Source organism: Aythya fuligula, chromosome 25, assembly GCF_009819795.1.
Source record: "Aythya fuligula isolate bAytFul2 chromosome 25, bAytFul2.pri, whole genome shotgun sequence".
NCBI lineage: Eukaryota > Metazoa > Chordata > Aves > Anseriformes > Anatidae > Aythya > Aythya fuligula.
This window is the reverse complement of record NC_045583.1, coordinates 2,558,391-2,584,497: the sequence shown is the minus strand read 5'-3', so window position 1 is coordinate 2,584,497 and position 26,107 is coordinate 2,558,391. Positions and strand designations below refer to the sequence as shown.

General features: G+C 48.1%; 1 protein-coding gene across 2 annotated transcripts; it reads right to left on the bottom strand.

Annotated features, from left to right (window-relative positions):
- Positions 1-1,126: 1,126 nt before the first annotated feature.
- Positions 1,127-22,989, bottom strand: KLHL12 (kelch like family member 12). 2 transcript variants are annotated; one of them, XM_032203283.1, is made up of 12 exons: positions 22,966-22,989; positions 22,548-22,745; positions 17,469-17,622; positions 16,483-16,700; positions 13,399-13,548; positions 11,515-11,629; positions 9,051-9,157; positions 7,890-8,085; positions 6,557-6,715; positions 5,464-5,562; positions 3,008-3,194; positions 1,127-2,701 (listed from the first exon to the last, which is right to left on the bottom strand). In XM_032203283.1, the coding sequence occupies exons 2-12, from the start codon at positions 22,731-22,733 to the stop codon at positions 2,575-2,577; spliced, it is 1,698 nt and encodes a 565-aa protein (XP_032059174.1). In that variant the 5' UTR covers positions 22,734-22,745; positions 22,966-22,989; the 3' UTR covers positions 1,127-2,574. The 2 variants fall into 2 exon arrangements, with proteins under 2 accessions (XP_032059174.1, XP_032059173.1); XM_032203282.1 differs by lacking the exon at positions 22,966-22,989 and having other exon boundaries at positions 22,548-22,775.
- Positions 22,990-26,107: the final 3,118 nt, after the last annotated feature.

The window sequence follows — 26,107 nt, the reverse complement described above, 5'->3', positions numbered from 1 at the left end:
GTGCCAGTGACTGAGCAGCTCTGCAGGAGGAGCCCAGGTCCTGAGGCCCGGGTGGCTTAAGCTCGCCCCTTAGTGAGTGTGATGCCCTGGGGGTTTGTGCTGGACCAGCTGGGGGCCCGCTGTTAGCTCTGCTGGAAAAAGGGAAGTGGCCCGGTTGATTGGAGCCACTGCTTTGTTGGGGGTACAACACAGAAAAGCCCCGGTTCTGGCTTTTTCCTGACTGTATTATAAACATGCACCATTCTCTTGCTGCCTCCTGAATGGCTGCGCCTGAGATCTTTCAGGAGGAGCCAGAAAAGGGAGCAGATGTTCAAGGTACTAAATAGGACACAGGATTTCATCAGAAATCCAGCTGATGAAAGGCTCCAGCTTGGGAAATCCCAGAGCCTTGGCTGCTGTGTTATTGACCGCAGCTCCGCTCTCTGCCAGGAGCTGGGAAGTGAGCGTGGCTGTTTGACACAAACCCATCGTCCTGTGGATCCTGTGGGTATTTGTGAGGTAGAGCTTGGGCATCGGAGCTCCTGAGCCATCTCTGAGCTTGCAGGGCTGAGAGGAGCGTGGAGGCAATAAAGGTGGTGTGAAGCTCACCAAGACCCGCTGTGAGCAGCCCCAAGGCACCCACTACTCCAAAGAAGGCTGCTGGGGCAGGACACAACAGCTTGTTTTAAAATCACCAGAAGGTTTGTAGAGAGAAACCAGGAGAGCAGTTTGCAGCTATGTCAGTGACAGCTGAATTAATACTGGGCTCCATTCATCCCACTCTTCCATGGTGGACAAAGGAGCTGTTATTTTTTGCAACTGCAGACTCTGTTACAACAGTATTATCACAGGGTGTTTTCCTCATCTCTGCTGCCACTCTTCGCAAGCACCTCTTACAACAAATTAATTCTCAGTTAGCACATCCTCCCAGGCCCCACGGGCTTTTGCACTGCGGATCCCAAAAAGATGGAGCCCTTGCTCTTTAATGCCACTCAGAGACCTAAGCAGCAGGGCAGAGGCACAGCTGAAGGTGGCTGCCTGGTCTTACCAGAGTTATGTACAAATCCTCAATGTGGGGATCAGGCAAACATCTTGATGGTAGAGAACAGAAGCGAAGCTCCCACTGGCTCAGGAAATATTTTATTCTTTATGTTTTCATTAAAAAATAAACATAGGAAACAAAACCACAGAACACTTGTGTAATAGAAACAAACGCAGAAGGTCAGAGCGTTGGCTGAAAGTGCATAATTAAGTCATGCTACCACATCCCTGATCCCACCCTGTCCCCTAAGCAAGGAGTCAGCAGTAAGCTCGACGAGCAGCACTACACAGAGCCCAGGCACTGCGGGGGCCAAGCTGACGGCAGAGGAAAGCCCGCGCTGCCAGAAACACAGCAAGGCAGGAGACATGCTGGGGAGAGTGCCCCAGGGAGCCAGTGGTGAAACGCTCACCTGGGACTCGTAGGGCAGGCAAAGGACAGCTGGTATAAGAGGATGTGGAGTTAAGAGGCAGGGGAGAGCTGAGAACACAGGGGCAAAACGGAACCCTGGGTGTCACTCCAAACCGCGCCTGGAAGCAGAAAAATCCTGGAGAAAAGGAAAATCAACACAATGAATTCGACTACAAGGCTGACGTGGGTGTGCTGGACAGACACCTGTCCAGGGAAGAACCGCAGTCACTCGCCAGCAAGGTCGACATAGACAGTAGCAATTGCGTCCCTACGCTCAGGGCCTCAGCCTCCGCGAGGTGACCTCCCTGCAGGGGTAGGAGCAAAGGCACTGCCTGTCACAGCAAGGCTCCTGCTGCCAGAAAACGCAGCTTTTTGCAGCTGGATCTGTCAAGCTTCTCAAGGGAAATGTGATGTGGTGAACCTCGGTGAGTCCCGTGCTTGGAGCACAAGTGCTGCAGATCCGCCTCCACGCTAGGCAGTGAGTTTCTCCCCCCTGCCCTTTGCCCCCAGCAGCCTCAGGCTTTTGGGTCTCAGTAGTTGACAGCTTTAATCTGCGACTCCTTGTGTGCAGACCCGGGAGGAACCTGCGGATGCAGCTCCAGTGCAGGACCCCCTTACACATGCTCACTCAATTTGGCTCTGCACAGATACGTGCTTGAGGAGCAAATTACAAACATTCAGTATGTACAAGATGATTTGAAGCTGGAACATAAGAGCAGCTGGATTCCACCCGCACGCGTCCATGTTGCTGAGAGCAACCAGAGGACCTGCACGGTCCTGCAGTGGCTGAAGAGACCCCCAGTTGTGTGTAGATGTCCTTGGATTTTCACCACGCTGGCTGATGCCAATTCTGGGGGCACCCCGGCTCTGCTGATAGAATTAGCCACAGGAACAGCAGAGAATGCAGCTTCTCCTGATCCACTTCACCACCTCTCTCCAGCTTCACGCAGAGCCCCTGATTTCAAATGACTGCTGAGATAACACGTTTATGCACATGCTCTAGTCAAAGCAGCACAGAAAGCTGCTGTTCTGGTGCCTACTTCCACAGCATCCACACCTCTCAGAAACAGTCACTGCAAATCACTTGGGACTCTTCTTCCAGCAGAGACTTTTTAGGGTTTTCTTCTTTGTAAGCGCCCTCCACATCACTTCTCCCGAAGGACACAGACTCCAGCATCACACCGCTGCATCCCCAGGGAGGTCACCACCTCCCAGTTGTCGATGATGGGATCGTAGCACTCAATGCTGCTCAGCAGGGAGTTGCCATCGTACCTGCCAGGACAGAAAGTTACAAGTGAGGGATGCTGCTGCAGGAAGAGGTTGAGGCTTTCACAGTCTTTTCTGGGAGGCTGGACGGTTACATACGGCAGGGACAGCCTGAAATAAAACCATTTTATGAGGCTCTCTTTTTCTATCTGCTGCCACCCTCCTGCCTGTCTTGGCCCTGAACCATCACACTGCCTACGTGGGCTGGGAGAGGCCACCTGAAATGCGGCAGCAGGTCGTGTCACCTCAAGTCACTTGCGCCTCTTCCAGCAAGCAGAGCATCTTCCTCTCCAGCCCAGGGCTGTCTCTTACCCAGCGATTGCATACAGCCTTCCCCGCAGCACCGTGGCCCCGACGTAGCAGCGGGGAGTTGTCATGCTTGTTACAGTTGTCCAGGAATCAGTGCGAATGTTATAGGCTTCCACGGAAGAGAGATGTGCTGTCCCATCAAACCCACCAACTACATAAATATGGTCATTCAGCAGAGCCACTCCAGCCCCTGGGGAGAGAGAGAGGAGGATGGAAGAGTTACAGCCACGACTGACACTGTCGGCACTGTGCCCAGGGCTTGCTGTCAGCAAGGCTGAACTAGGGCAGTTCTTCCTCTTCAGAGGATATCTTCTTATGCTTTCATCTGAGTGATCAGTGACAGAGCTGACCTGACTTGGGATTTGTGACAACAAAATAACCCCCTGAAAAGCCCTGAGGCTGGCAGAAATAACCCCCTGCCAGCCTCAGCTTGCAGACTGCAGCCCCTCTCAGAGCAAACAAGGTAAGTCAGATACCCGTGCGCTCCATGGCCTTGTGTGCTCCTGCCAACAGCTGCTGCTGTTCTGAGCTGCGTCTCCAGAGCTGAGTAAACCCTGTCAGGACGTTAGCACCACCATGTAGCTACTGCACTGACAAGTATCCCTAAGGAAACAAGCCAGCTACCCTACAGCTCCTGGGAACTGCTCCGTTTCTTCTACAAACAAGGTGTAAGAGACTTTCTGTCCCACTACAAGCAACCTTCCTCTCACCATGTGTCCTTATGAGAGCACCAGACTGCCCCCGTGGGTTCTCTGAGAGCTTCAGTGGGGGAAACTTCAGCTGAGAAGGGACCAGAGCAGTATGCAACCAGTATGTAAGCTACTGGTAGTGGTGTTAGTACAGAGTGACAGAAAAAATAAACTGTGCCCAGCAGCATTTTGGGGCACATCCCTGCTTCAGATCTCTGTGCTCCCAGTCATGGCACTGAGGAAGGAATGTGGCTGGTATGAGGAGCCTCACAGTGGTCCTGCTTGCTTGTGGCACTGAAGTAGTCTGCTCTGCGGGCTGAGGCACTGCTATCAAAAGCCTCCAAGTCTTGTGGGAAACTGGCACGGACCTGGGAAAGACTTCTTATAAATGGCTTTCCCTTTGAACTCTTTGCTTTTGGTCTTGCCAGAAGAAATCTTCTGTGGTGCACACAACAGACCGCTTGGAAAAAGGCATCCCATTCTTACGCTTTCTGGAGATCCGTGATTAGGTCTTGCATGTTTCCTCTGATGTAGGAAAAGCCATAGATTTATCACACATTGGTATGTGGGATCTTTCTGGGTGTGTAAAGCAACCAACTTCTAAATCAAATCCATTCTTGGCATATGGGAAATACTTTCCAACCCAAACTTAACAGGAATGGCTCTGTCACAGGAGTAAATATTTAAAGCCTGAGGTTTTGGTGAATGCACTGCAGGCACAAGAAAGCCTGAATGTTTTTAGAACAGAGAACAGCTTTAATTGAGTAACCAGCTCTTGTCTCTAAACAAGAATACTACAGCAGAGAACAAAGAGAAACAGGGCTGCCTAGGCTAATTGTAAAGGACATTTATTGGAATTATTAGAGAAAAAGCAACTTCAAAAGGGTTTTGAAAGACTGCCTGTAAGCAGAACTCCTCCATCAAGAACCACAAAGCTGTGGAGCACCGAGCTTCCCACCCTGCCACGTGCAGCTCAGCAAGGCCACGGCTGCTCTCGAGCACTGCCATGAGGCTTAGGGCAGGCCTGAGGCACAGTGCAGTGGCCTGGGGCCAGCACTGGAGCACACAGGGAGAAGGGAGCTGCACTTCTTTGAGAAATGAGTAACAGCTGAGATAGTAAATCACTCCAAAAGGAGGCTTTAAACTTTATTTTGCTCCTAGATACAGCTGCCAAACTTAAAGCTCAGAGAGGACTCCAAGCAGGATGGAGAAACTGCGAGTTGGTGGGGGTAACTGGAGTGTGGCTGCACGATGTTTCAAGTCATCATTAGCTGAGCAGTTTAACACTGCCCTCCCGCTGCCCCAGGAGCTGAGGCCCAGCACTTCACAAAGTGCAGGGCAGGTGAAAGAGAGCTTGCCAAGCACCCCTGCCTTAACAGTGCCCTGTGCAGTTGATGAGCACTGACTTAGCAAACTGTCCCATTATCTTACACAGGATTGTTACATTGCTTCTTCCTTGCCAGCTTTTTTTCAAGCCATGCACCGTTCCTAGTTAGGGCAGTCACACAAGACTTCCTCTCCCTGCAACCTATAAAACCACAGGCACATTCCTTTATTCACGTCTTAGCATGGGATGCAGACATCAGGCATGTGAGAACTAATCCTTCTCTCGGGGAGCTAAGCCAGCACGTCCTAAAACAGTCCCTGCTCAAAGCCAGTCCACCCACTGACACCAGCCAACATCCTGAAGGGCAGCAGAACAAGTCAGCAATGATGGCTTCCTCAGTGCAGCACAACACATTTTAACCTCGAGGCTCTGTGGGCTCTTACCTGAACGCTTGGTGGCCATTGGTGTGACATTTGTCCAGTGTCCAGTGTGGGGATCGTACCTCTCGACAGAATTCAGAATGTTCAGCCCGTCATAGCCACCTGAAACAAAAGAGAAGAGCAAACCACGGGTCTGAGTTCTGGAAAATGTTTTCTGCGTAGGGAGCAGTAACGTGCCCGGTTCACCCTTGGCATGGTACCGCCCTGCAACCAGCACAACTCCCAACGCTGGGCAGGCAGAACAGGTACTGCCCCTCCAAACCACTACAGCCAGCTTAGAGCTGCACTGCAGAGCCACCTCCAAGCCCGATGCCCATATTCCTAAACATAGCATATGCTGGGATGCCTTGAAGATGAAAGCATAAAAGGCTGAAAGAGCAGTTTCACAAGACAATACCAAAAAATTGTGTTGTGCTGCTTCAGCAAAGGAGCACTGTGCTGGCATCTGCCCTGGGGGACAGCATGGGGACAAGGAACTTGGGAGAGAGAAGTGAGACCCATAAACCATTGTCCGATATTCAAGACTTCCCAAGAACAACAGGACTGCAACCGATGAGGGCAGAAAATAGTGCTGGGCCTGCCTTTTTTGGTGCCTTGAAAATATCTCCAGAACAAGCTTATTAAGGTCTTTAGAATGATTTGGTTATCTGAAACTCAGGGGTCTCTGAAAATGAAACAAGTGCTGCAGAAAGGAGCTAGAACACATCCAGCCTAAGGTACATTTCCAGAGTGCTACAGCCAGCACTGCTTCGTGTTCTGGGGCATTTCAGCCACTGCCCTGGCCCTGCAAATCTCAGCTGCCACTGCTCACCCCTACGCTTCAGCAGTCCCTCAAATGTAGGCTGACTGTGATCCATTTGCTTCTAACAGCATTTACTGTTGTGGGGCAGATCCAGCCTCAGCCCTGTGAGAACAGGGTGGTGAGAACAGGCTGCACTGGCTGACAGCACCGTGCAGGGCTCAGTTTGGTGAAATTAAATCTTCTGGGCGTCTCTTCTAACCCAGATGTGCTGTAACTGGTGCAGAAAGGATCTGCGCTGCCATTTTTGCAAAAAGCACCTATTTGCTGAATGCCTTGAGGTCCTCAGGTACCTACCGAGGCAATAGATAACTCCGTTTGCTACGACGAGCCCCGCTCCTTCCCGTGCTGTCTGCATGTCTCCCAGCATACTCCACTGATCGATGTTGGGGTCGTATCGCTCCATGCTGGTGTGACGTCGGCTGCCATCGAACCCACCAGAAACGTAGATCATGTCTGCAACGTGAGAGAGAGGCTGGACTCACCGCATCGAGGACCAAACGTGCTCACGGAGCAAGAAGGCCCTCGCAGATGGAGCAAACCTACAACAGGGACTGCGAAATGCAGGAACAACTGCAGAGCTTGGCACACTGAGAGCCAAGACAAACCCAGCCTCCTCACCCTGGCTCACTCCATTAGGCTGCTCACAGACCCAATACACCAAACAAACACAAAACCCATCTGGCCTTTAAATCTGCTTCTTGGTGATGGATAAAAGAAAGCATACATGCCCCAGCTATTTTTTTTTTTTTTCATCCTGCAGAACATACAGAAAGAGTGGCGTGCCCAAATCCTGCCACCATTAACACCACCTCAGCACCGCCCCAAAGAATGTGATTATAGGGCAGCAAACGGAGAGGATCCAAAAGGCATCAAGACCAGCTCCTTATGCTGGAGAACCCAATGCACATGATACTTCACAAATCTGTCAAGTGTCATCTTCAAAATGGCCACATTTTTTTTTTTTTTTGCAGAAGTTTCATCAGAATAGACACAGTAAGAATTTGAAATGTAATGAATGTTATTTAACCAATATTATTAAGAAGATCACCACTACTTTAATGGCTATGAAACTTCCTCTCATTTCCACACCAATTCTTTGTAGCCTGTTTATAACCACTCGCTCTTATTCAATTCTTTTACAGCACATTTTCTTCATGTGCCAAATAATACAAAGAGAGAATATACGTATATTATAGAGAAATAATATATGAATATGTCCTGTGTAAACAAGCTGAAGGGTTCTGGTTTGCTCCATAAAGTAGTTTCCTTCTTCCAGGTATGTCCTAAGAATCCCTCTCTGCATGTGCTCCACTTTCAACCTCTCTCCAGTGCTGGGTAGTTCCTGCTGTGCTCAGCACTACCTAACACCATCACCACCCCGAGAGCTTCCCACCCCATAACCCTTCTTTGAGCTGCCACCCCTCAACGCACAGACACACGCCTGAAGAATGGAGACAGAACTCCTCTCGGGATACACGCACAAGAAGTTTTCCATTTCTCCATCCAAGCCAGACTTTCAGACTCTCAGAGCCACCGGCTCTACGTGTGCCAGCTCAGGGCATTTCAGGACGACCGGAGGACAGGAACGACAGAGAATTGCCCTGCCAGTGCAGCGACCTGGACGTACCTCCCAGGGTTGTGGCTCCTGCTAGGCCTCGCCGCACGTTCATCGGAGCTACAGAATACCAGATACCATCCTCGTCGGACGTATAATCCAAGCACTCCACAGAGCTGAGGCGTGAGCGGCCGTCGTACCCCCCGATCACGTAGATCCGATCGTGCAGGGACACCGTAGCAACATAGCGCCTCTTACGGGTAATGCTCTAAAAGGGCCAAGACAATAAAGGGTCAAGGAGAGGAAATAACACCGACATATGTACAACAACTGCAGTTCTTCCATCCTGTTTCACTGCTCTTTTGGAAAATGGCCAAAGAGACAAATGGCACTGTGGATTTCAAGGGCACAGCCCTGGCTAAAATGTATAAATTGCATCTGACTTCCTCCGCTTCTACTCGTGCTGCCCAGGTCTCCTTGTGCTAAAATATTTTGCATTAGAATGTCAACTTATCCTCTGTCTCTGCCGAATTTTTGATGCATCTTGGAGGTTTGTGTTCCTCCCACTGGCTCCCTGCAGAGACTGTCAAGGGGAAAAATGTGGAGACTGTGATCTGATGGAAATATCCAAAGTTTTTGGCCTCCAAAAAAGAACAGAATTTTGGAGAAGGTAGTGTAAGTTCTTCTGTGACTACAGATGCTAAAGTAGAGGCACTTCTCCACCATTTCACACTGATAAAGCCGATTTTAAATTTCAGTAGAAATAGTCCCCAGTGCAGAAGCTCTCTTCCTAAATATATCCCGCTTTGCTCAGAAACAATGCAAGCAGAGATCATGCAGCCTGCCTGAAAGCAGGACTGATTATACTGCTCCTATTGACATTTCAATTATCATTACTAAACTTCAGAGCTTAACACCCCCCTAAGATCAAAAATGCCTCTCATAAATTCTCACTCCCACAACAAAGATGTGGGTCTCTGAAGGCTCATCTCATTAGAAATATGACAGCAAGCTCTCATAAAAAGCTTATTTAGTAAATCTTCAAATATGAAGCAGTTTTAGCATTCACAGTGTAAACCTCATCAACCCTAATGAATTTCTGTCATAAATTCTAAGCAGAATGCAGAGAAACCCAAAGAGGAATTTTATTTAGAGGCTGGTATATGGTCATATGGTGAGTGTTTGATGTCAGCAATCTGTAGAGCCCCATGATAGTTAAAACTGGTCCCTTACAGGCAAGAAACTCCACTCCTGAGTCTTCGGGTCATATTTCTCCACAACATCAATAGGTGACTGCTGGCTGCCAAAGCCACCGATCACAAGCAGGACTTCATTAGCTCCTAGAGCAAAGAGGGAGAGCAACGTCAGGTCAGTCCCTTCACAACCAAAGGGGCACCTCAAGGCAATCATCCGAGTAAACACCGAGCCTTCCTTGGTGCAAGAAGCAGCCTCTAAATCACCCTTTTTTTTAATCACTGCTCTGAAGCAAGCACCTAATGCAGATAAAAGTCACCTGGGTCCCCTCTCGTGTCAGTGGGTAGGAAGAGAAAAACCCTTCCAGGGTGAGTGGCTGTAAGACTAACCTGGGTGCTAGAAGCTGTCCACTGGCGGGCAGTTCCTCCCCATGTTAGATGGACCCTGAGAACACAAGTTGGCTTGTTTATGTCTTCTTTTGTATTCTCTCCCATGTTTATTTTGTAAACTTCTTACCCCTGAGAAAGCTGAAGGAGGATGGCTGCTTCCCTCCACCCTCCTCACAAAAAATGGCATTCTCTCCTCATTTACAAGCAACATCCAAACCAGATAGCACCTTCTTTTTTTCTCCAAGACGTAAAAGTTAAGCTCACTGAAGCCTGAAAAAATAATGCAATATTTTCCCAAGAATTCTCTCTTATGTCTTAATGTATTTTATTTCAAAGTTGCCTTCCCTTTACTTTCTGTTCTCTCAAAGGGTCCCTGTTTTTTTCTTATTTTCTCCTTGACAGAAAAATAAGACTTGTGACCTGGAGAGTTCTAATTTCTAATTTAATTCTGATTTCCCTTATAACGATTGCCTTGAACGTAGGGTTTCTATCATAGTTTTAGAAATAGATGATCATCCCTGCATTTCTGTAGTAGGGAATTTTATTAGAGTTCAGAGCTACCCAGCTTTTCGTTGCAGAAAGGCTGAACGTTGAGCAACAAAGATTTAGCAAGACCTTGTCCATCCCAAAGCAAAACAATTGCAACTTCATATGAAGGAGAATAACATAAAATGTAACTGGAAAGGACTCAGAAAAAAGCTCCAAAGACAAATTGGAACTTAGAAAGTTTCCTGTGCATTATGACAGTTGATAGCACGATCAGTTCAGTTTATCCAACAGGAAGTTAATAGGCAACCTGATGACCATTTATAAATGACAGATGATAAGAGCACTCCTGATAGCAGATGGTATTGAATCAGTTTAAAAAACAAAGAAAAAAAAACTTGGACTGAATCTGAAGGAGATGAACCTTTGAAACAAGGTGCAAACTTTTTGCCAATGTAAGTAATGAAACACTTCTGTGACATTTCCTTTATCAGTTCACGTATTCCAACCAAGAACAAAATGCAATGCCCCTTTCTAAAACAGCGGGCAGAGCAGAACTGAATGTCACTAAAATTGATGGAGGATGTTCCCAGAAAAAAAAGAAAACATGCTGTGGGCTGGACTATGCTGGAGGTCAAACCACATCATAACACTAATGCCTCCGGGCCAAAAACCTAATCAATCTCTCTCTGACAAACCTAATTTGCCCTCCTCTTTTAGTATTTAAATTGTTTTCCATCCCCTAAAACAGTGTTAATAACAAGAATTGGCCACAAAGCTTTTTTTCAGGGTCCCTCTCCACAAGCAGCAGCACTGGAGAGCACCCAGGGAGGGCTGCTTGGGGGAAGAGGTGTCAGTGCTGGCACCAAGGGCAGTGCTCTGCGAGTGCAGCCGGGGTAAAGGCAGAGAGACAGTCTGGAGACATGAGAACGGGAGTCAGGTGAGGAAGGGACATTGTTAGGAAGAAGCCTGAAAATGCTTTTTCTTCTCCTGGGGGTAATTCCTATTGTTTGTGTTACTCCCAAGTGCTTCCAGCCTTAAGCCAAAAGCACCTTTCCCAACAACTCAGCAACTGTGCTCGGTAGGAGGCCCTGAAACAGCAGATGAAACCAACTTTTTTTTTGTCCTAAGAGATTAAGTTGAAAATGAGGTTAAGAAAAATGTACCTCTGAAAGGAATGAGGCACCTCTCTGTCTTCCTCCTTGTGCCTTCCCCTCTCAGATTCCCTGTTGAAAACTAACCTTCACTCTCATACAGTTGTTTCTTTTTATCTCTGACACTGATAACTGCCTTTTTAGACAGGAAGAAACTCTTCCCAAACTTCTTGGACAGCTGCATGCTGAGCAAACATATCCGGAAGCACCAATAATTCAGTAAACTCTTTTTGTGGTTACAGCAGAGGCCTTGGATTAAAGGTAACCAACCAGTCCCTACGCTGCCAGTAAGTACCTGTGCTATGAAAACACACTTCTGTCCCCTGCTCCCCTTTCTTTACCACAGAGGACTGTGTGTCAAGAAGTTACTGCTGCAAAACTCTTCTGCACAATTGCAAGGCACTGTCCAGCACCTGTAGCACAACACCTGCCAATTCCCCAGACCTCCTCGGTGACCTTGCCCTTGCTGCTCACCTAGACGTGCTCTTGTCCTGGGTCCCTGCATCTGACTCCGGAGCTCAGGTCGAAGATGAAATTTCTTAGCTTCATCGACGAGGTCTCTGCACTGCAGACTGCATCGGATAAAAGGCTGAGGAAAAACATGAGTCACTGGTATGCGTGAGGTATTTTAAGATCCCTGCTGAGAACTGTCCTGAAGCCAGCTCTGGTCAATTCAGACAGCATTGAAATGACCTGTGTGCAGGCTGCTGCTAGTAGTGTCATGGTGCAAATGCTGCATGCAAGGAAAGGCAAAGACAACGCGAAACTAAACTGCAGCTGGAAAGACATGGCTCGTTTCTCATGCAAAGTCTGGCACTGCAGGTTCCATGATAAAAATACTTACATTGGAAAACTAAGGGAAATCCACTTCTGCTACATGTAAGCCAGCAGAAATACATTTGTGAAGGGGGACTGGCAGGGACTGAAATCAGTTTGGCTGGATCTGCCCCACATCATCAACTCAACATGCACCTGCCATTGAAGACGAAACAAGGAGCAAAGCACAAACTAAGCAGTTTTGCTGGGTCCATTAGCTCGATCCCTATACACATGGGACACTGAGCTACAAAGAGACTACAGAAGCAGGTAAGGTCTCCTCCAAAAGAAGCTGGGGACGCTGCACCCAAGGACAGTCATATCCTCCGTGAGTAACACAGAGTGTCGTTCCCCTCCCCTGAACATTCAGTGTTCAGTTCCCTTTGGGTGTTTCATGCTGCAATAAGCTAAGATTTATTTTTACAATTTCTTTGTGCTTGTGCAGGAAGGACAGGGTGTTCAGGGCAGATGATGCCACACAGCCAACCCTCTCCCCTCCACACTGCACCAAGATGATGTCTTACCATCATCACGTCTCACCTCCAGTCTAGAGGTGCCATCCTGGGCAGTAAGAAAGCTGGAGCCCTATCCACACAATGTGCTAGCCTGCTTTTGGAACAGACTTAATTGTTCTGGGACCAGTCCCTCTTGTGTTAACCTCAATTTCAGTTTAAGGTGGGCCATACCAATCTGACTAAGCACATTTTAGCCCTGGCACAACTTGACTGCATACTTGCTGACCCTGTTTAAGAACACCTGTAGTAGGCAGCCATTGGCACATCAGAGATGATGTTGCTAGATCAGCCACTTTCATATGTGACCATGTCTTCACTTTGCATTCAGCACCTGATGAAGGCGAGTAGCCACAGCTCACATCACCATCGGACAAGGACACTGCTTCGAACCTTCTCTGCACCTTCCTGTCAAAGCTTGCACTGGGTCAGCGTCACTCATTTGGAATTAAACTTGCACTGCAAAAGCTTAATGCTCTGTAATCACCCACATTTTGTGTTTGCCCCAGCCACACAAAGGATTACATCTGGCTCTCAGCTGTGTGTTGACCCTGGACCTAACGTGCTGCTGCCCTCCTCAGCCAAGGGCATCTGCACCTGAAACAACTCCTGATGAGGCCCTCTCCAGCCATTTCCTCCCTAGCATCCCAATCAGCAGCCTGTCTCCACCTACAGGAGACCCACTAGGGCTTATGAATGGAAGACAGAAAGCTCATTACAGAAGGTAACAGATGAGAACAGAGAGGTGCTACTTATCAGGAGACAACTGAGTAATTCCTCTGGATGGGACTCCCTCCCAGCTGAAAGCAGGATGCTGTGACTGTTGGCACAGCAAACTACCTCTGAGTAAAACAGGGGGCACTGCAGCTGAACGGGGACACCTCTGTAGGTTCAGCATGAAAAAGCACCGGGAGGGAGAGCAGCTTCTGACACGCTGTTAGGACAGCAGGACTCTAACCAGGGAGCACACAACCACACACAGACACTGGCTCCCAGCTGTTCTGTGCCCCGGACACGGGGCTGCTGATACCTCGGTGTCGATGACATCGGTGATGTAGCGGGGGGTGAGAAGCGGCATGCGCACATACTGCAGCAGCTCCGGCAGCGATGCTTCCCGTTCTTTTTTTGAGTGCTTCACCCAGTTTATAACTGCCTCAAAAACAGGCTCTTCAGAGTCCACCTGGAAAAAGGAGACACACACCGATCAGACCGCAGGGCAATTCAGCAACTGCCCGTGGAACAGACAACTTTCAGACTGCTGGTGCTGCTTAGAGCCAGCAAGAGAGCAGGACATCTCCAGTTAGTCTGTTACGGAAATTCCTGTGAGCAGTATTTACAAGCACTGATTACAAGCCCTTATTTTCTCTTCCTTAAAACTGCATTTGGTTTCTCCTTATAGCTGAGATCAGCAACTGACAGTTCAAGTACCAGAAATGCCCTATGGTACGCAGCAGAGCCAGGTGGGACCCGGCCCACAAGCAGTGAGAGAGCCCAGGGAAAGGCTGCAACTGCTGGAGATTCCCACTTGGAGCATGGGTCACTGTCCTGCAGGCTGTAAAGTACCAGCATAAAGGTGACCAGAATCACATCTCCTTTTTAGAGAAAAGTGCCTCATGTTAACCCCTGCAGCCTAGCACCCACACACTGCCCTGCTAACACCCTAGTCATAACACTGGGTATACCTGAGGTCTTTTACTTCAATTTACATTTAAGAAACTACAAAAGACTGGATTTCAGAGTGGAGAAGGTGTGACCACTGCTGTTCTGACTCTAACTTATTTCTCCTTCCACTTAGGATCCCCACATGCCAGTGCTTACACCACTTCCAGAGCTTACACTGACTGAGCCAACTAAATTTGGCACTTTTAGAGAACCTCAGGTGCTTCGGACAGCTTTACAAATACAGCAGCTCCAGCGCATGCTGAGCACAACCGTGCAAGATTAATCCGATAATGAAAAGATAAATAATTAATTGTAAAGAGACCTATTATACATTATTTGGGCTTGATTTTCTTTTTGCAGGTCTTCAGATTGTCCAATTTAAAAGCAAGTGAGCCATGAATTTATTATGATTATCATTATTATGATCAACTAACATGAAGATAAAAGGAGACCTGTAACAAGAAGACCGAGTCTTCCCACCCATATAGGACCAGTACACTTTGAAGTTCATTTTGCAGCTATTTGTTGAAGAATGTTCTGAAGCAGGGAGCCATAGAGGTTAATTACGTAAGGCAATTCTTCCATGCCATTGATTTATATTTGTAACACTGCAATTAGAAATGGCCTCTTTATTTTTGAATTACAGGGAAAGAACAATGAGAGCTCACAAAAGGAAAGCAGGGTACTTCGCTGCTTCCAATTTTCCCCACCTCCTCCAAAAACGCAGTAATCAACACATCGTTTTATTCCCTCCTTAACTGACTGTTCCCTGATACATTTAACAGTTTTGTTGTATGTTAAATCATGCCTGGTTGCTTGATATATGACAGGTAACACTAAATAGAACACCACAGTGAAAACCTACTCCAAAAGAAGACCTACTTCTCCAAAAGCCAGGGGACTTTGCAGCTAGTGCTTTCTCAGTACCCTCTAACACATCACTCTTGCTCCTGAACACATTACCCCTGTCCAGAGCAGCAAAGAGATTTGCTCTGTTCACTTTCTCAAGTTATTACAATAAATTCATGCCTCACTGTGTGTATGCAAAGTCTGAATCATAACTTATAAGAAAGATTGGTAGAGACTTTTTAGTAGGGTCTGCAGTGACAGGTCAAGAGGCAATGGTTCTAAACTAAAAAAAGGTAGATTTAGATTAGATATAAGGAAGAAATTCTTCACAGTGAGGGTGGTGAAGAACTGGAACAGGTTGCCCAGAGAAGTTGTAGATGTCCCATCCCTGGAACTGTTCAAGGTCAGGCTGGATGGGACTTTGGGCAGCCTGGTCTAGTGAAAAATGGCAGGGAGTTGAACTGGATGACTTTGTAAGGTCCCTTCCAACACAAGCCATTCTGTGACTGTTTCCTCTTGACTATCCAGAAGTGTTATGCCAGTACTCACCACAACCTGCATAAGCTTGGACCTTCACTGCATTGAAGCTGCTGCCTGTTAAATACCAAACACACTCAGCCTTTTTCCACTACTGATCACTGCCTACACCAGGGCTTTTCATTGCTGTCTTGCATGTTCTTTCTCAAGCAGGTTTATCAACAAGAGGCTATCAGCTTGGCAGAAGGCCACTTTCACAGCAGACTTTCAAAGCATACATTAAGACTTCTCCTCTGGCTAGCCCTGCACTTGCTTTTCAGGAACTCTACCAGAGGTATCACTTACATGGGTTTGTTTCTAAGAGCTTGTGTTACTGCAAACTCTGAATAATGATTTAATCAATTCTTTTAGAACTGAAGCAGACATTAACTCTCACTGAAATCCATCTTAATTAAATACACCAGTGTCCTCACTATTTTCACCTTCTTGCCATTCTCAAGAAATACATATTCATAGAAAACTTGGAAAAAGAAGTATTTGACAAGTTCCAGCCAAGTAGTAAATCCTCCAGAAACTAACCCTGAGGGAACAGAATCTGTACCAGGAATCACAGGCAATAAAATCTTCTTGTAACTCCCTGAAGAATCCGACTACCCTGCACCATCATGCATTCTGCTCCTTGTAAAGCAGAGGACACCCAAATGCCTGGCATGACACATGCATTCCTTGTGCTGCTGAGTAGCATACAAAGGTCTACAAATAGAAGTTAATGTCTTGGGGGTATTTCTGAAATGTAGGCATTGAGACAACTTGTCTTTGTAACCTCCGAATGCTCCTCCAGGGAAACGAGGAGGAAAGGGAACAAGAGCTCTGCAGAGGTAACCAACTGTGATTGCCTTACTTGCAGGAAACGTTTGCCTGACAATAAATTCTTAAACAGAAGTTGCATGTTACTCGTCAGTTTGAGGTTACAAGGCTGAAAAGTTAGAAGAATCTTTTTGGAAATGAAATTCCAAAATTCAGGAACTGTGTGTGAAATCCACCCTAGAAGTGTGGACTTAACCCCAACTGGTTTCAATGCTTTACTTTAACGCTTTGCAGGGTAACAGTACTTTTCAGGTTTTACCTGAATTTCATCACACTTGATGAGCTTTTCAACCTCTTCTTGATTTAAGAGGATAAACTCTTCATGCTGAACCACCTCTGGAAAATGTTTCTGGCTGAAGACCTCTGCAGCTTGCATTAGATCAACACAATTGTGTGTCTCAGCAAAATCCCGAATGCCCAAACAATTTGATGGATCCAGCTGGCTTTCTAGAAACTCACAGCAAGCTTGTTTCACACCTACGGAAAATTGGAGGGGTGAATGAGCACTGCATGCTTACTATCAATCCTCTGCTTTGGAAAGGGCTTCAGAAAAGGAAGTTCTAAACAATAATGAAAAACCAACTCAAAAACAAGCTTGAAATACACATGCATGCAAACATTTCTTCTGAGGAAAATGGTAACACTAAGCAGAAGAGCAATTGTTTGGGCTGTCTCAATCTCTGTCTATACTATTTGCACATTAAAAAAATCCAATACTAGGAACTGACTCAAATCTGAGTGGACCCAGCTTCATGGACTATAAGCCAAGAAGGTAGGTATATGCTAGTGGATATGGCCACCAGATTTTTTTTAAGGCTTTCTCCAATGTCTTTTTGATAGGTGCCTTGGATAGCTCCATAGGCACACATCAACCAGGTTGTTATGATCCAGACACATTGTGACGGCAAGGCCAAGCGATATCAAGGATTTGCTTATTATTACGTTGAATTCTTCCTGGGTATTCTCACGCAGATATAAAGTAGCCCAAACCATGGAAAAATAATATTTTATCATCTTTTTTTCCAGACAAGTCAGTTCCTCTACCAATGAGGCCAGTGTGCAAAAGATAATAGAAGTCTGACACAAACTGTATGGTTTCAAGGCAGAAGTGCTCAGGTCTGGAATGAACACACTGCTTATAGATTTCATGCCTCCCACAATCTGTCTTCCATTTACAGAAGGTCAGACAAACCAGATCTCTGAGCAGCAGCAATTGTGCAGTTTGTGCTGATACTTGGCAATTACCTTTTAGCTGAAGCAGGCACGCTGCTGGGAGCAGTTCTTGGACATTTTCTACTGTCACGTGAACAGTTTCTGTATACACAAAATCTAGCAGGATTTCCATGGTGGAAGCTGTCAGTCCCTGGATATCTACATAGGGTTTATCCTTCTCCGAGAGCTGTAAATCAGAAAGGAGACAAAGGATTATTGTTCAGTAATCTGGTCAAAAAGGCAACAGTGCTCAGCAGTTTAGTTTATTACACGTCTGGAAGAGAGTCAAACTGCATTTTAAAATGAGCAAATTGAGATTGAGCAGAAATTAATTATCATACACAAATGGCATGTGTAAACTATCCTCTGTGAGAAACTCCGAGCTTTACTAGAAGGAACAGTTCAGGGGGTTCCTTTCTGGGCTGGATGTATAAGACATGCCGCAGCTTACATGGTGTCCCCAGCTTACTTCTCTGCTCTAAAACCAATCCAAATAAAAATCTTTCTTAACTTCAATTCCTGATCCATCCTGTTCGCTTATGGTGAGAGTCTCTACAAAGAATGGCTAGCTCAAAAAATTCAGTTGAAAGTTGAAATACTGAAGTTAAACTCACAATTAAAGTACGTAGAGTGATGGTACTTAAACAACCCTGACTTTGTCTCCTTGCTCTTTTATCATCTCTAAGATGCATCATTTTGGAATAATTACTTTTTCTACGGAATGTTACTGTTGGGAACAGTAAATTCTGAGAATCCACCCAATTTGCACCTCTATGGCTGCAGAACCGAGATTATATTTTCACAGAGCATCAGCTGTTGGTGGTTTAGTGCAGCCATTACGAAGCTGCTGGCACAGCATCTGATGATTCACAAACAATGGGCTGGCAGGTGGAATTACTAATCACACCCCGCACAGAGCTGTGAGCTCCTGTCAGCATGAATGGACCTCAACAGAAGGATGTCGCCATGCAGCACGCTGCAAAACTCAGCTTTTTTTCCCTGAGAATTCTGAAGAAGTGGTCAGTATCAGTGCAAGCACAATTCAGATGAAAGCCCTGGATGTTTCTTGCTAAGAATGAGACTGAAGCTGGTTATGGACTGAGTGAGCGAAGACTCGGGGAAGAGGAAGCATGATCAAAGCATCATCACTTGGCTTAGAATTGGCCACAGCTGGGGAAAAATGCCGTGATACACAATTAGAGAAAATAAGAGCAGTCAGATGTACTCCTACAGAGGCAGCTGATGACACAGCAACAGCAGAGAAGCCTCTGCTGAGACTGAGCCACTTCTGCAATGCAGGGATCATGGAATCAAGAGAAACATTGGGGGGGGGGAATGGTGACACTCAAAGTAATTTGAAGGAGAGGCCTTTCAAGTCTGTTGACACATTTAAAAAACTTCATGGCATCCAGAATCAGACAGGAAAAGGAAATTACCTCGTTTGACCTGCTGTGCGACATTTAGAAGCCAAAATGAGTTCATGGCATGGGTTAGACAAACCATTCCCCCAAACCAGACCGAGATGCTTTGTGCAACAGATAAAGGACACAGGTGTCACAGAGATCAGAGCTGATCAGACAGGATATTCCTCGGATTCCAACAAGCAAATGGAGAGGTGGACTGCACCTGCCCGTGTCCACACATGCTGCGTACTTAGAAAAAGGAGAATAAGAAGCTAAAAGACTAGAATGGCACCAGACCTACTGCTAAGGGACTGCACTGAGCGAGGTAGATGCTGGAGACAGCTGTTCTTCACAGACTGGCCTGAAGCTGGGAAAGATGCTCCTGTCCCCACAACCAATATTCAATAATCAGCCATGCACATCCTCTCTGCATACTGTTGACCCCAACGCTAACTACGGGGACAACACTAACGTTACAGAGATGATAAGCTCTGTCTCTCCTTACACGCGACTTCTGCTACACTGTACTACCACCTTGTTATCTGGCTCACAGTTTATTCATGGGCTAAGATTATTTGGATGGGAGAAAATATTTAAAATGACTTCACACAATGTACGTGATATATAACTTGGGATCCTTGAATCATACCTTAAAAAAAAGGATCCCAGAGCAGAAACAGAAGTTATTTTCAGAATAAAAAGAGAATTTCTATATCTTCTAGGGAGAACAAGACAAAAAAGCCCAAACCTTCAAGTTTCTAGAGCATACTCTAAGAAGACAGACTTGTTTCTTTCTGAGGTGGAGCCAACGATCAGCTGTTAACACACCCTGGATACGTTAACTTGTCCAAACAAAGGCAGAAATTCCAGTGCAAAACTAGGGTGCAAGGGAGCATTTGCTGAAACTGCTCTTCAGTTTTCACTACAAGGAAAAGCCTCGTAGGTAAAATCGGTGGGCCTTTCAGTTTGCCCACACAACTCAACACAGAGATGGGGAAAGGTGTTGTCAAAGGCCAGGGGTTCAACGGGTGATTGGTGGCTTCCCCTCCTTCTGGAAAACAGAAAGAAAGTTATATTAAGGTTGTTATATTCAGATTGAGAACTTTTGCAAGGAAACGTTAAAGTCAGAAGTGAGAGAAGGAAGAAACTAGAGGCACGGACTGGCAAACAGCTTTCTCTGAAGATCATCTCTGCCGACAACCTCAGTGCTCCGCTGGCCATGCAGACACAACACCGTGAGTGGCATGGGGCATAACCCAGGGACCAATTCTGAGCAAAGCCCCTTGAAACCCAACCCTGACAAAAAACACGCGTTGCAGCTCACCGAGTAGTCCCCAGGTTTGCTGGAGATGAGCAATCAAATGCAAAGGAAGCCCTTGCAGAGGCTGTTGGCCCGTTTTGCAATCCGGCCTTTTGAGTTCCCTGAAGTTACAGCCAAGGCCAAAACACTCCGTACCCACAAGTGTTTGGATGGCAACCAAGTGCTGCCCTATTACACTCACCAGCATACTTGTCATTAACACACAGAGGAAGTAGGGCCACTTTGAGGCTTCCCAAGCTGTCATTTCCTGGAAAGAACGTTCTCCCACAAACACACAGTAATTGCCTGTGTCACTTGGCAGGTTTGTCATTTTGGGGTTTCCGTACGAAAAAGCAAATTTGGATAGAGACTAAGCAAAAGAAGTAAAACCCTTACAGCAGCAGCAGTGTGGGGGCATGAGAGAGAGAGAGAGCACTCATGCCCACTGGGCACTGGATGTACTTATCTTTCTAGGAAGAATCGTATCTATGAATTAAGGTCATTACAATGTTAGAGTTAAAATGAGAGTATAAAGGAGCAAGGAGAGATAATCTCAGCTCAGATCCAAAGTACACCCATCCGCAGCCTTCGTTAGCAGCCACAAGAATGTTCTGCAGCACGTAGAGCAACTGGAGCTCTGCAGACCGTGTAGATGAAGTCAAAAGCACTGACAAGAACATAGGGGAAAACACAAAGAATGAGGACAGTGCTATTAAGCTGCATTTGCTGAAGCTATCAATAAACTGAGAACTTCGGCCTCCAGGGACTGAGTTTGCTTTGTGTACTTTCTTTTATAAAAATATATATATTTCCTTTACGCAGATAACGAGCATAAAGCTGTCAAATTTGCAAATTTCTTGAAGACAACAGACAGCTAGAAATACAGAATATTGAAATATTGAAGTCAGTAGATAGAAAACACACTGTTATGCGGTCGGTCCACGTATGTGTTATTTTGGTTGCTTCCCTCTGAACTAAAAAAAAACGAAGATAGCTGCTCACCCCACCCAGCACCCAACGAAGGAAGGGTTGGCAAACCGACCACCAACGGTGGTCAGTGCTGGATAAAACAACGAAGGAAGTGATTTTCTCCTGCAGGCAGCACTGGGGTAGCAGGAAGGTCTTTAGGACCTTCGGGCTGCTTAGTCATGTTTCTCTCTGCTGATGGAGAAGTTGCTAGGATGAGGAAAGCATCCTCTGTATGAAAAAGCCACAAAGATTGACTCAAACTTGCAAAAGAGCAGGCCTGGCACTCCTCTCTGACAGCAATGTGAAGGAGTGCTAGCTTCGACTCTAACATTACCTTTCAGTGATGCAGAAAAACAGCACGTAGGTAATGCGAGTCGATATAAAAAATACTGTGAGAGCCAAGGTCCTCGCAAGTGAGATTTCGTGAGTAAAGTAACAGGGGCTCCAGGTCCCAGCCCCAAAGGCTGCATCCCCTTTGCAAGAGCAGCACCACAACCCAGCAGGTACCAGCTATCAGCCAGGCTGTGAGTGAATCTCCTCCATTTCAGTTTTCCAGTGGCTGCCCTAGTTCACCACCCGGCCTAAGGCGCACGCCACAGCCCCCCTAGCTCTGCCCTCGGGCTGGTAACCTCGGAAGGCAGATGATCAGAAGCAGGAAGACACAAACCAGCCCTAGAAAAATCGGGACAAGTCTCAGAACATCCTGGTTTTCCAGCTCCCTGCTGTGCAGGTTGGCCATGCAGCAGACCGTGATGTGGGGCACAGTCCCAGCCGCTGCCTCTGCTCCCCCTGTGCCATGACGGAGGGCTCTGGGGCTGCTGTGAGGGTACCCAGATGCACCAGGAGATCCTGGGCTGCTGTTGAGAGGATCCAGGGGGATTCGGGGCCAATGTGAGGGGATCCCGGGGACTCAGGGGCCTCCAGGCAGGGAAATCCAGAAGGATCCAGAGCTACCAGCTGGAAGAATCTGATGGGGTCCCAAGGGGGACCCCATGCAAAGGGATCCAGAAGAACCAGGAGCCACCACTCCATGGGATCTGGACCCACCATGCCAATGCATCCTGAGGGATCCAAGATGCCCACCCAACTGGAGCCGGGCCCACCATGCCAATGGATCCTGAGGGATCTGGGCCCACCACACAAGGAGATCAAGAGGGATCCAAGACCACCATGCAACAGGACCTGGGCCCACCATGCAAAGGGATCTGGAAGGACCCAAGACCCCGACACAACTGGATCCAGAGGGATCCAAGACGCCCACCCAACTGGATCTGGGCCCACCACCCAATGGGATCCAGAGGGATCCAGGTTTCCCATGCAAAGGGCCCCAGGCCCACCACACGAGGGATCCAGTGGGCTCCCACCCCCCAAACCCCGACCAGATCCGGGCCCACCACACCACGGGGGGCTCGGCGCCCAGCGCCCTCCTCAGCCACCGACCTCGCTGGTGAACATGGCGCAGAAGTAGTCGCTGCAGGCGGCCAGCACGATGCGGTGGGCCGGGAAGTCCTTGTGCTCCACGCGGAGGGTGACGTCGCACAGCGTGCCGCTCTTCCGCAGGGCGTTCATGGCGTTCAGGATGGACTTGGCGTGCGAGTTGGTCATGATGTCCTTGGGGGGGGCCATGGCGCCCGGCACCTGCGGGCACAGCCAGCACGGCCACATGGCCCCGCCGCCCCGCCAGGGGGCGCCCGCCCGCCACCGCCCCTCCTCCTTCCTCCTCCCTCCTCCTCCCTGCCCCTCCCGCCCCGCCGCCGCCGCCGCCGCCCCGGGTCCCTCCGCCCGGCAGCGCCGCCCCCCCCCCCCCGCTCCCCTCCCGGTGCTCCCCCCCCCCCCCTTCCCCCTCCGCCGCCCTCACCGGCCCCGCGGCCCCGCGCCGCCCCCTCCCCTCCCGCACCTCTCCCCCGCCCCCGCCGCTCGCTGATGGCGTCAGCGGGCCGCGACGCCCCGCCCCCCCCACCGGGGGGGGGGGGGCTCCGCGCCGTTGCCTGGTAACGGGCACCCCCCCCCCAGCCTGAGGGGCAAAGTTGTGTTTTTTTTTAATTTTAATTTTTATTTTTTGTGGGGAAATGTGGTTTTTCAAGGGGGAAATGGCACTCGCGGTGCCCGCTCGGAAGGGGTCGTGCAGGCGTGGCGCTGGGGAGGGATGGTAGGGTGAGAAGGGGAAGGTCCCGCTGCCCCGAAAGGAGAAGAAAATGAAGAAAAAGAGGGCGAAACAGTAAAAAACAGAAAAGTGGTGAAAACAGTGAAAGCAATTAAAAGAGTAAAAGCAATTAAAACAGTAAAAACAAGACAAACAGTAAGAATGAGACAAACAGTAAAAACGAGACAAACAGTAAAATAAAGAAAAACTGCAAAATCAGTAAAAGCAAAAAATCACAGGCCCTGTAGTCATGAGGGGCTCCTCAGTAGAAGGACATGGAGGTCCTGGAGCGTGTCCAGAGCAGGGCTCCGAGGCTGGTGAAGGGCCTGGAACACAAGTCCCGTGGCTGAGGGCACTGGGGGTGTTTGGGCTGGGGAAGAGGAGGCTCAGGGCAGAGCTCATGGCTCTCTGCAGCCCCCTGAAAGCTGTGGGGAGCTGGGGTCGGCCTCTGCTCGCAGATAACCAGGGATAGGGCTAAAGGGAATGGCCTGGAGTTGTGCCAGGGGAGGTTGAGGTGGGCAATGAGGAGCCATTTCTGCTCAGACAGAGCGGGCAGGCGTTGGGACGGGTTGCCCAGGGAGGTGGGGGAGTCCCCGTCCCTGGGGGGGCTCAAGGAGAGGTTGGGGCTGGTGCTTGGGGACACGGCTCAGCGGGGACAGTGGTGGTAGGGGGACGGTTGGAGCAGGTGATCTTGGAGTTCAGCTGGATGCCGCACTGGGCTGCTCCTCTGAGAACATTCAAGTGTGTTTTCAATTCTTGTGTTGCAGTTTCTAGGAGAAAAAGTCAGTTACTGAATTTCAGATCATGCTACGAGCCCTGGTTTAAGAATTACCTTTAATCCTCCCCAGGCCAACTGCCTGATGACTGTTCGTCGGTTGAAAACAAGGCAAGGTTTTGGGGAAGAGGGGATTTCTTGACATTGCTGGAAAAACAGGCCAGCGTTTGGGCACTCACGCTCTCCTTCAAGCTTGGAGCAGAAGCAGGCCACTCTGGATTCTTCCTCAGCAGTGGTTTACCAGTTTGGGATGGGCAAGATTATTGTGGCTACAGTCATGGAAGAACCCAGACTCTTTGATCCTCCACTTCTTACATGTTGATTTACATTCTGGCTTTACTCTGGAGCAGGCCAACTGGATCCCCAGGGGAGAAACTCATGCTTGCTGTCAAGGGAGTGGTGGGAAAGGGAACCAGGCTGGGCTCCATCCGCAAAAGGTAGCTGGGATGTCACCACTGTTGTGTTCTAACTGGAACACAAGGAGAAAGGGGCTCCGTATGTGTTTCCTGGGGTCCTATATTAAATTCATCTCAGTGCTCCAGTTAGAACAAAGGTTGCCTATGTGGTGGCCCGTGGGCAACCACAGCTCCCCCAAAACATCCCATAGTTCCTTCCACTCTTCCTTTTATTCAATATCCTTCTACAAAAGTCTGTTAAGAATACAGGGCAACCCCCCTCTGCTTGGCAGAGCAGCAGTTCTGTTGCTGTTTCTCATGCCTGGAAGAGGCTTGCTGCAGCCATGAGGAGAGCTGGAAGCTGTCCAGCTGGTAACATATTGGCACAGCAGCGCAAGGTCTCTTCCCTGGGTATGGGCCGGGCTGATTACACCCGAGGGCAGTGTAACTGCAAATTAAAAACCCAACAACTCCGAAAGGTCAGTAGCAAGACTGCAACTGTCCTTCTGGAGCAGCACGCCTTTTCATGAGTGCTGTGAAATATGTGGAAGGGAGACTTCCAATGAGCCAGGGCAGCCAGGGAGTAGTTGTGTTTGCGTGCACACTAACAGCATGAACAGAGGGGCAGAGGGTAAGGGTACAGGACTCAGTCTAGGGCAGGAGTGTTGTCAGAGTGCTGTCTGCAGCCCAGAGAAGCTGTCAGAAGGATGCACATCCCCTAACTAAGTAGAGATACCTTCACTGCCATCTCAGAGCTTTGCCTTTTCTTGTCAGAAAAACAAAAATTCTGGGAAGAGCGCGTGTTGGGGCCACTACTTTTAGAAGGAGCAACCACACAAGACTGATTGGAGTTTCAGTTTAGCAACAAGATGCATCACACTGGGCCTTGGCTGCTTTACTGGTAGCATGATGAGGTGCATCTCCAAGAGAAGCTGCACCCGTCCCATCAGGGATGTCTTCCTTCTAGGGCTACCCACACGTCTTCCTTTGCTGACATTTTTTTCTGTAGGGGAACTGATAGCTAGCTGGTAGACTCACTGACAGACCATCACAGATGAGGTGTAATCAGTTTGGGATTGTTGCAGTCTGCACTCGTGGCAAGATTCACAGCAGATTCAATTTCTTCCTGAATTGCAGGGTGGTCTTCTCTTCCTCCATCTGCAATATGGACATCCCAACCCTTCCCTGAGACGGCAGGGAAGTCCTCTGATTATGACTGTCTTCTCTTTGCTCTTCATGGCAGAAAATAGGGGCTGTGGTCCGTGAATGTAGGCTTAACAGGGAAAATACTTGCAAATCTAACATCATTCAGATGCTTTAAGTCAAAACTCTGATCCTCCCCCAAGACACCATCACATAACTATTATGTAAACTGCCTCAAAAAATTGATGAAATGCCTCTTGAAAAAATACCCTACCTCCACCATGGAGCTATTGTGAAAACCCACTGAAGAGACCAAAAATACTGCCAAGGAACTATTGAGGCTAAGCCTTAATCCCCACAAAGGAGCTATTGTAAATAAGACTGTAAAAATTGAGGGATCGTTTTCTAAATCCCTTCAGAAGGCCCCCATGAGAATGCTTCCAAAAATCACACAAAAGATTTTTAATACTGGATTCTTTGTGGGATTATTTTATTTTAGTTTTATTTTTTTAATGGTCCCTTTAATGGGGTGTTTATGGCTATG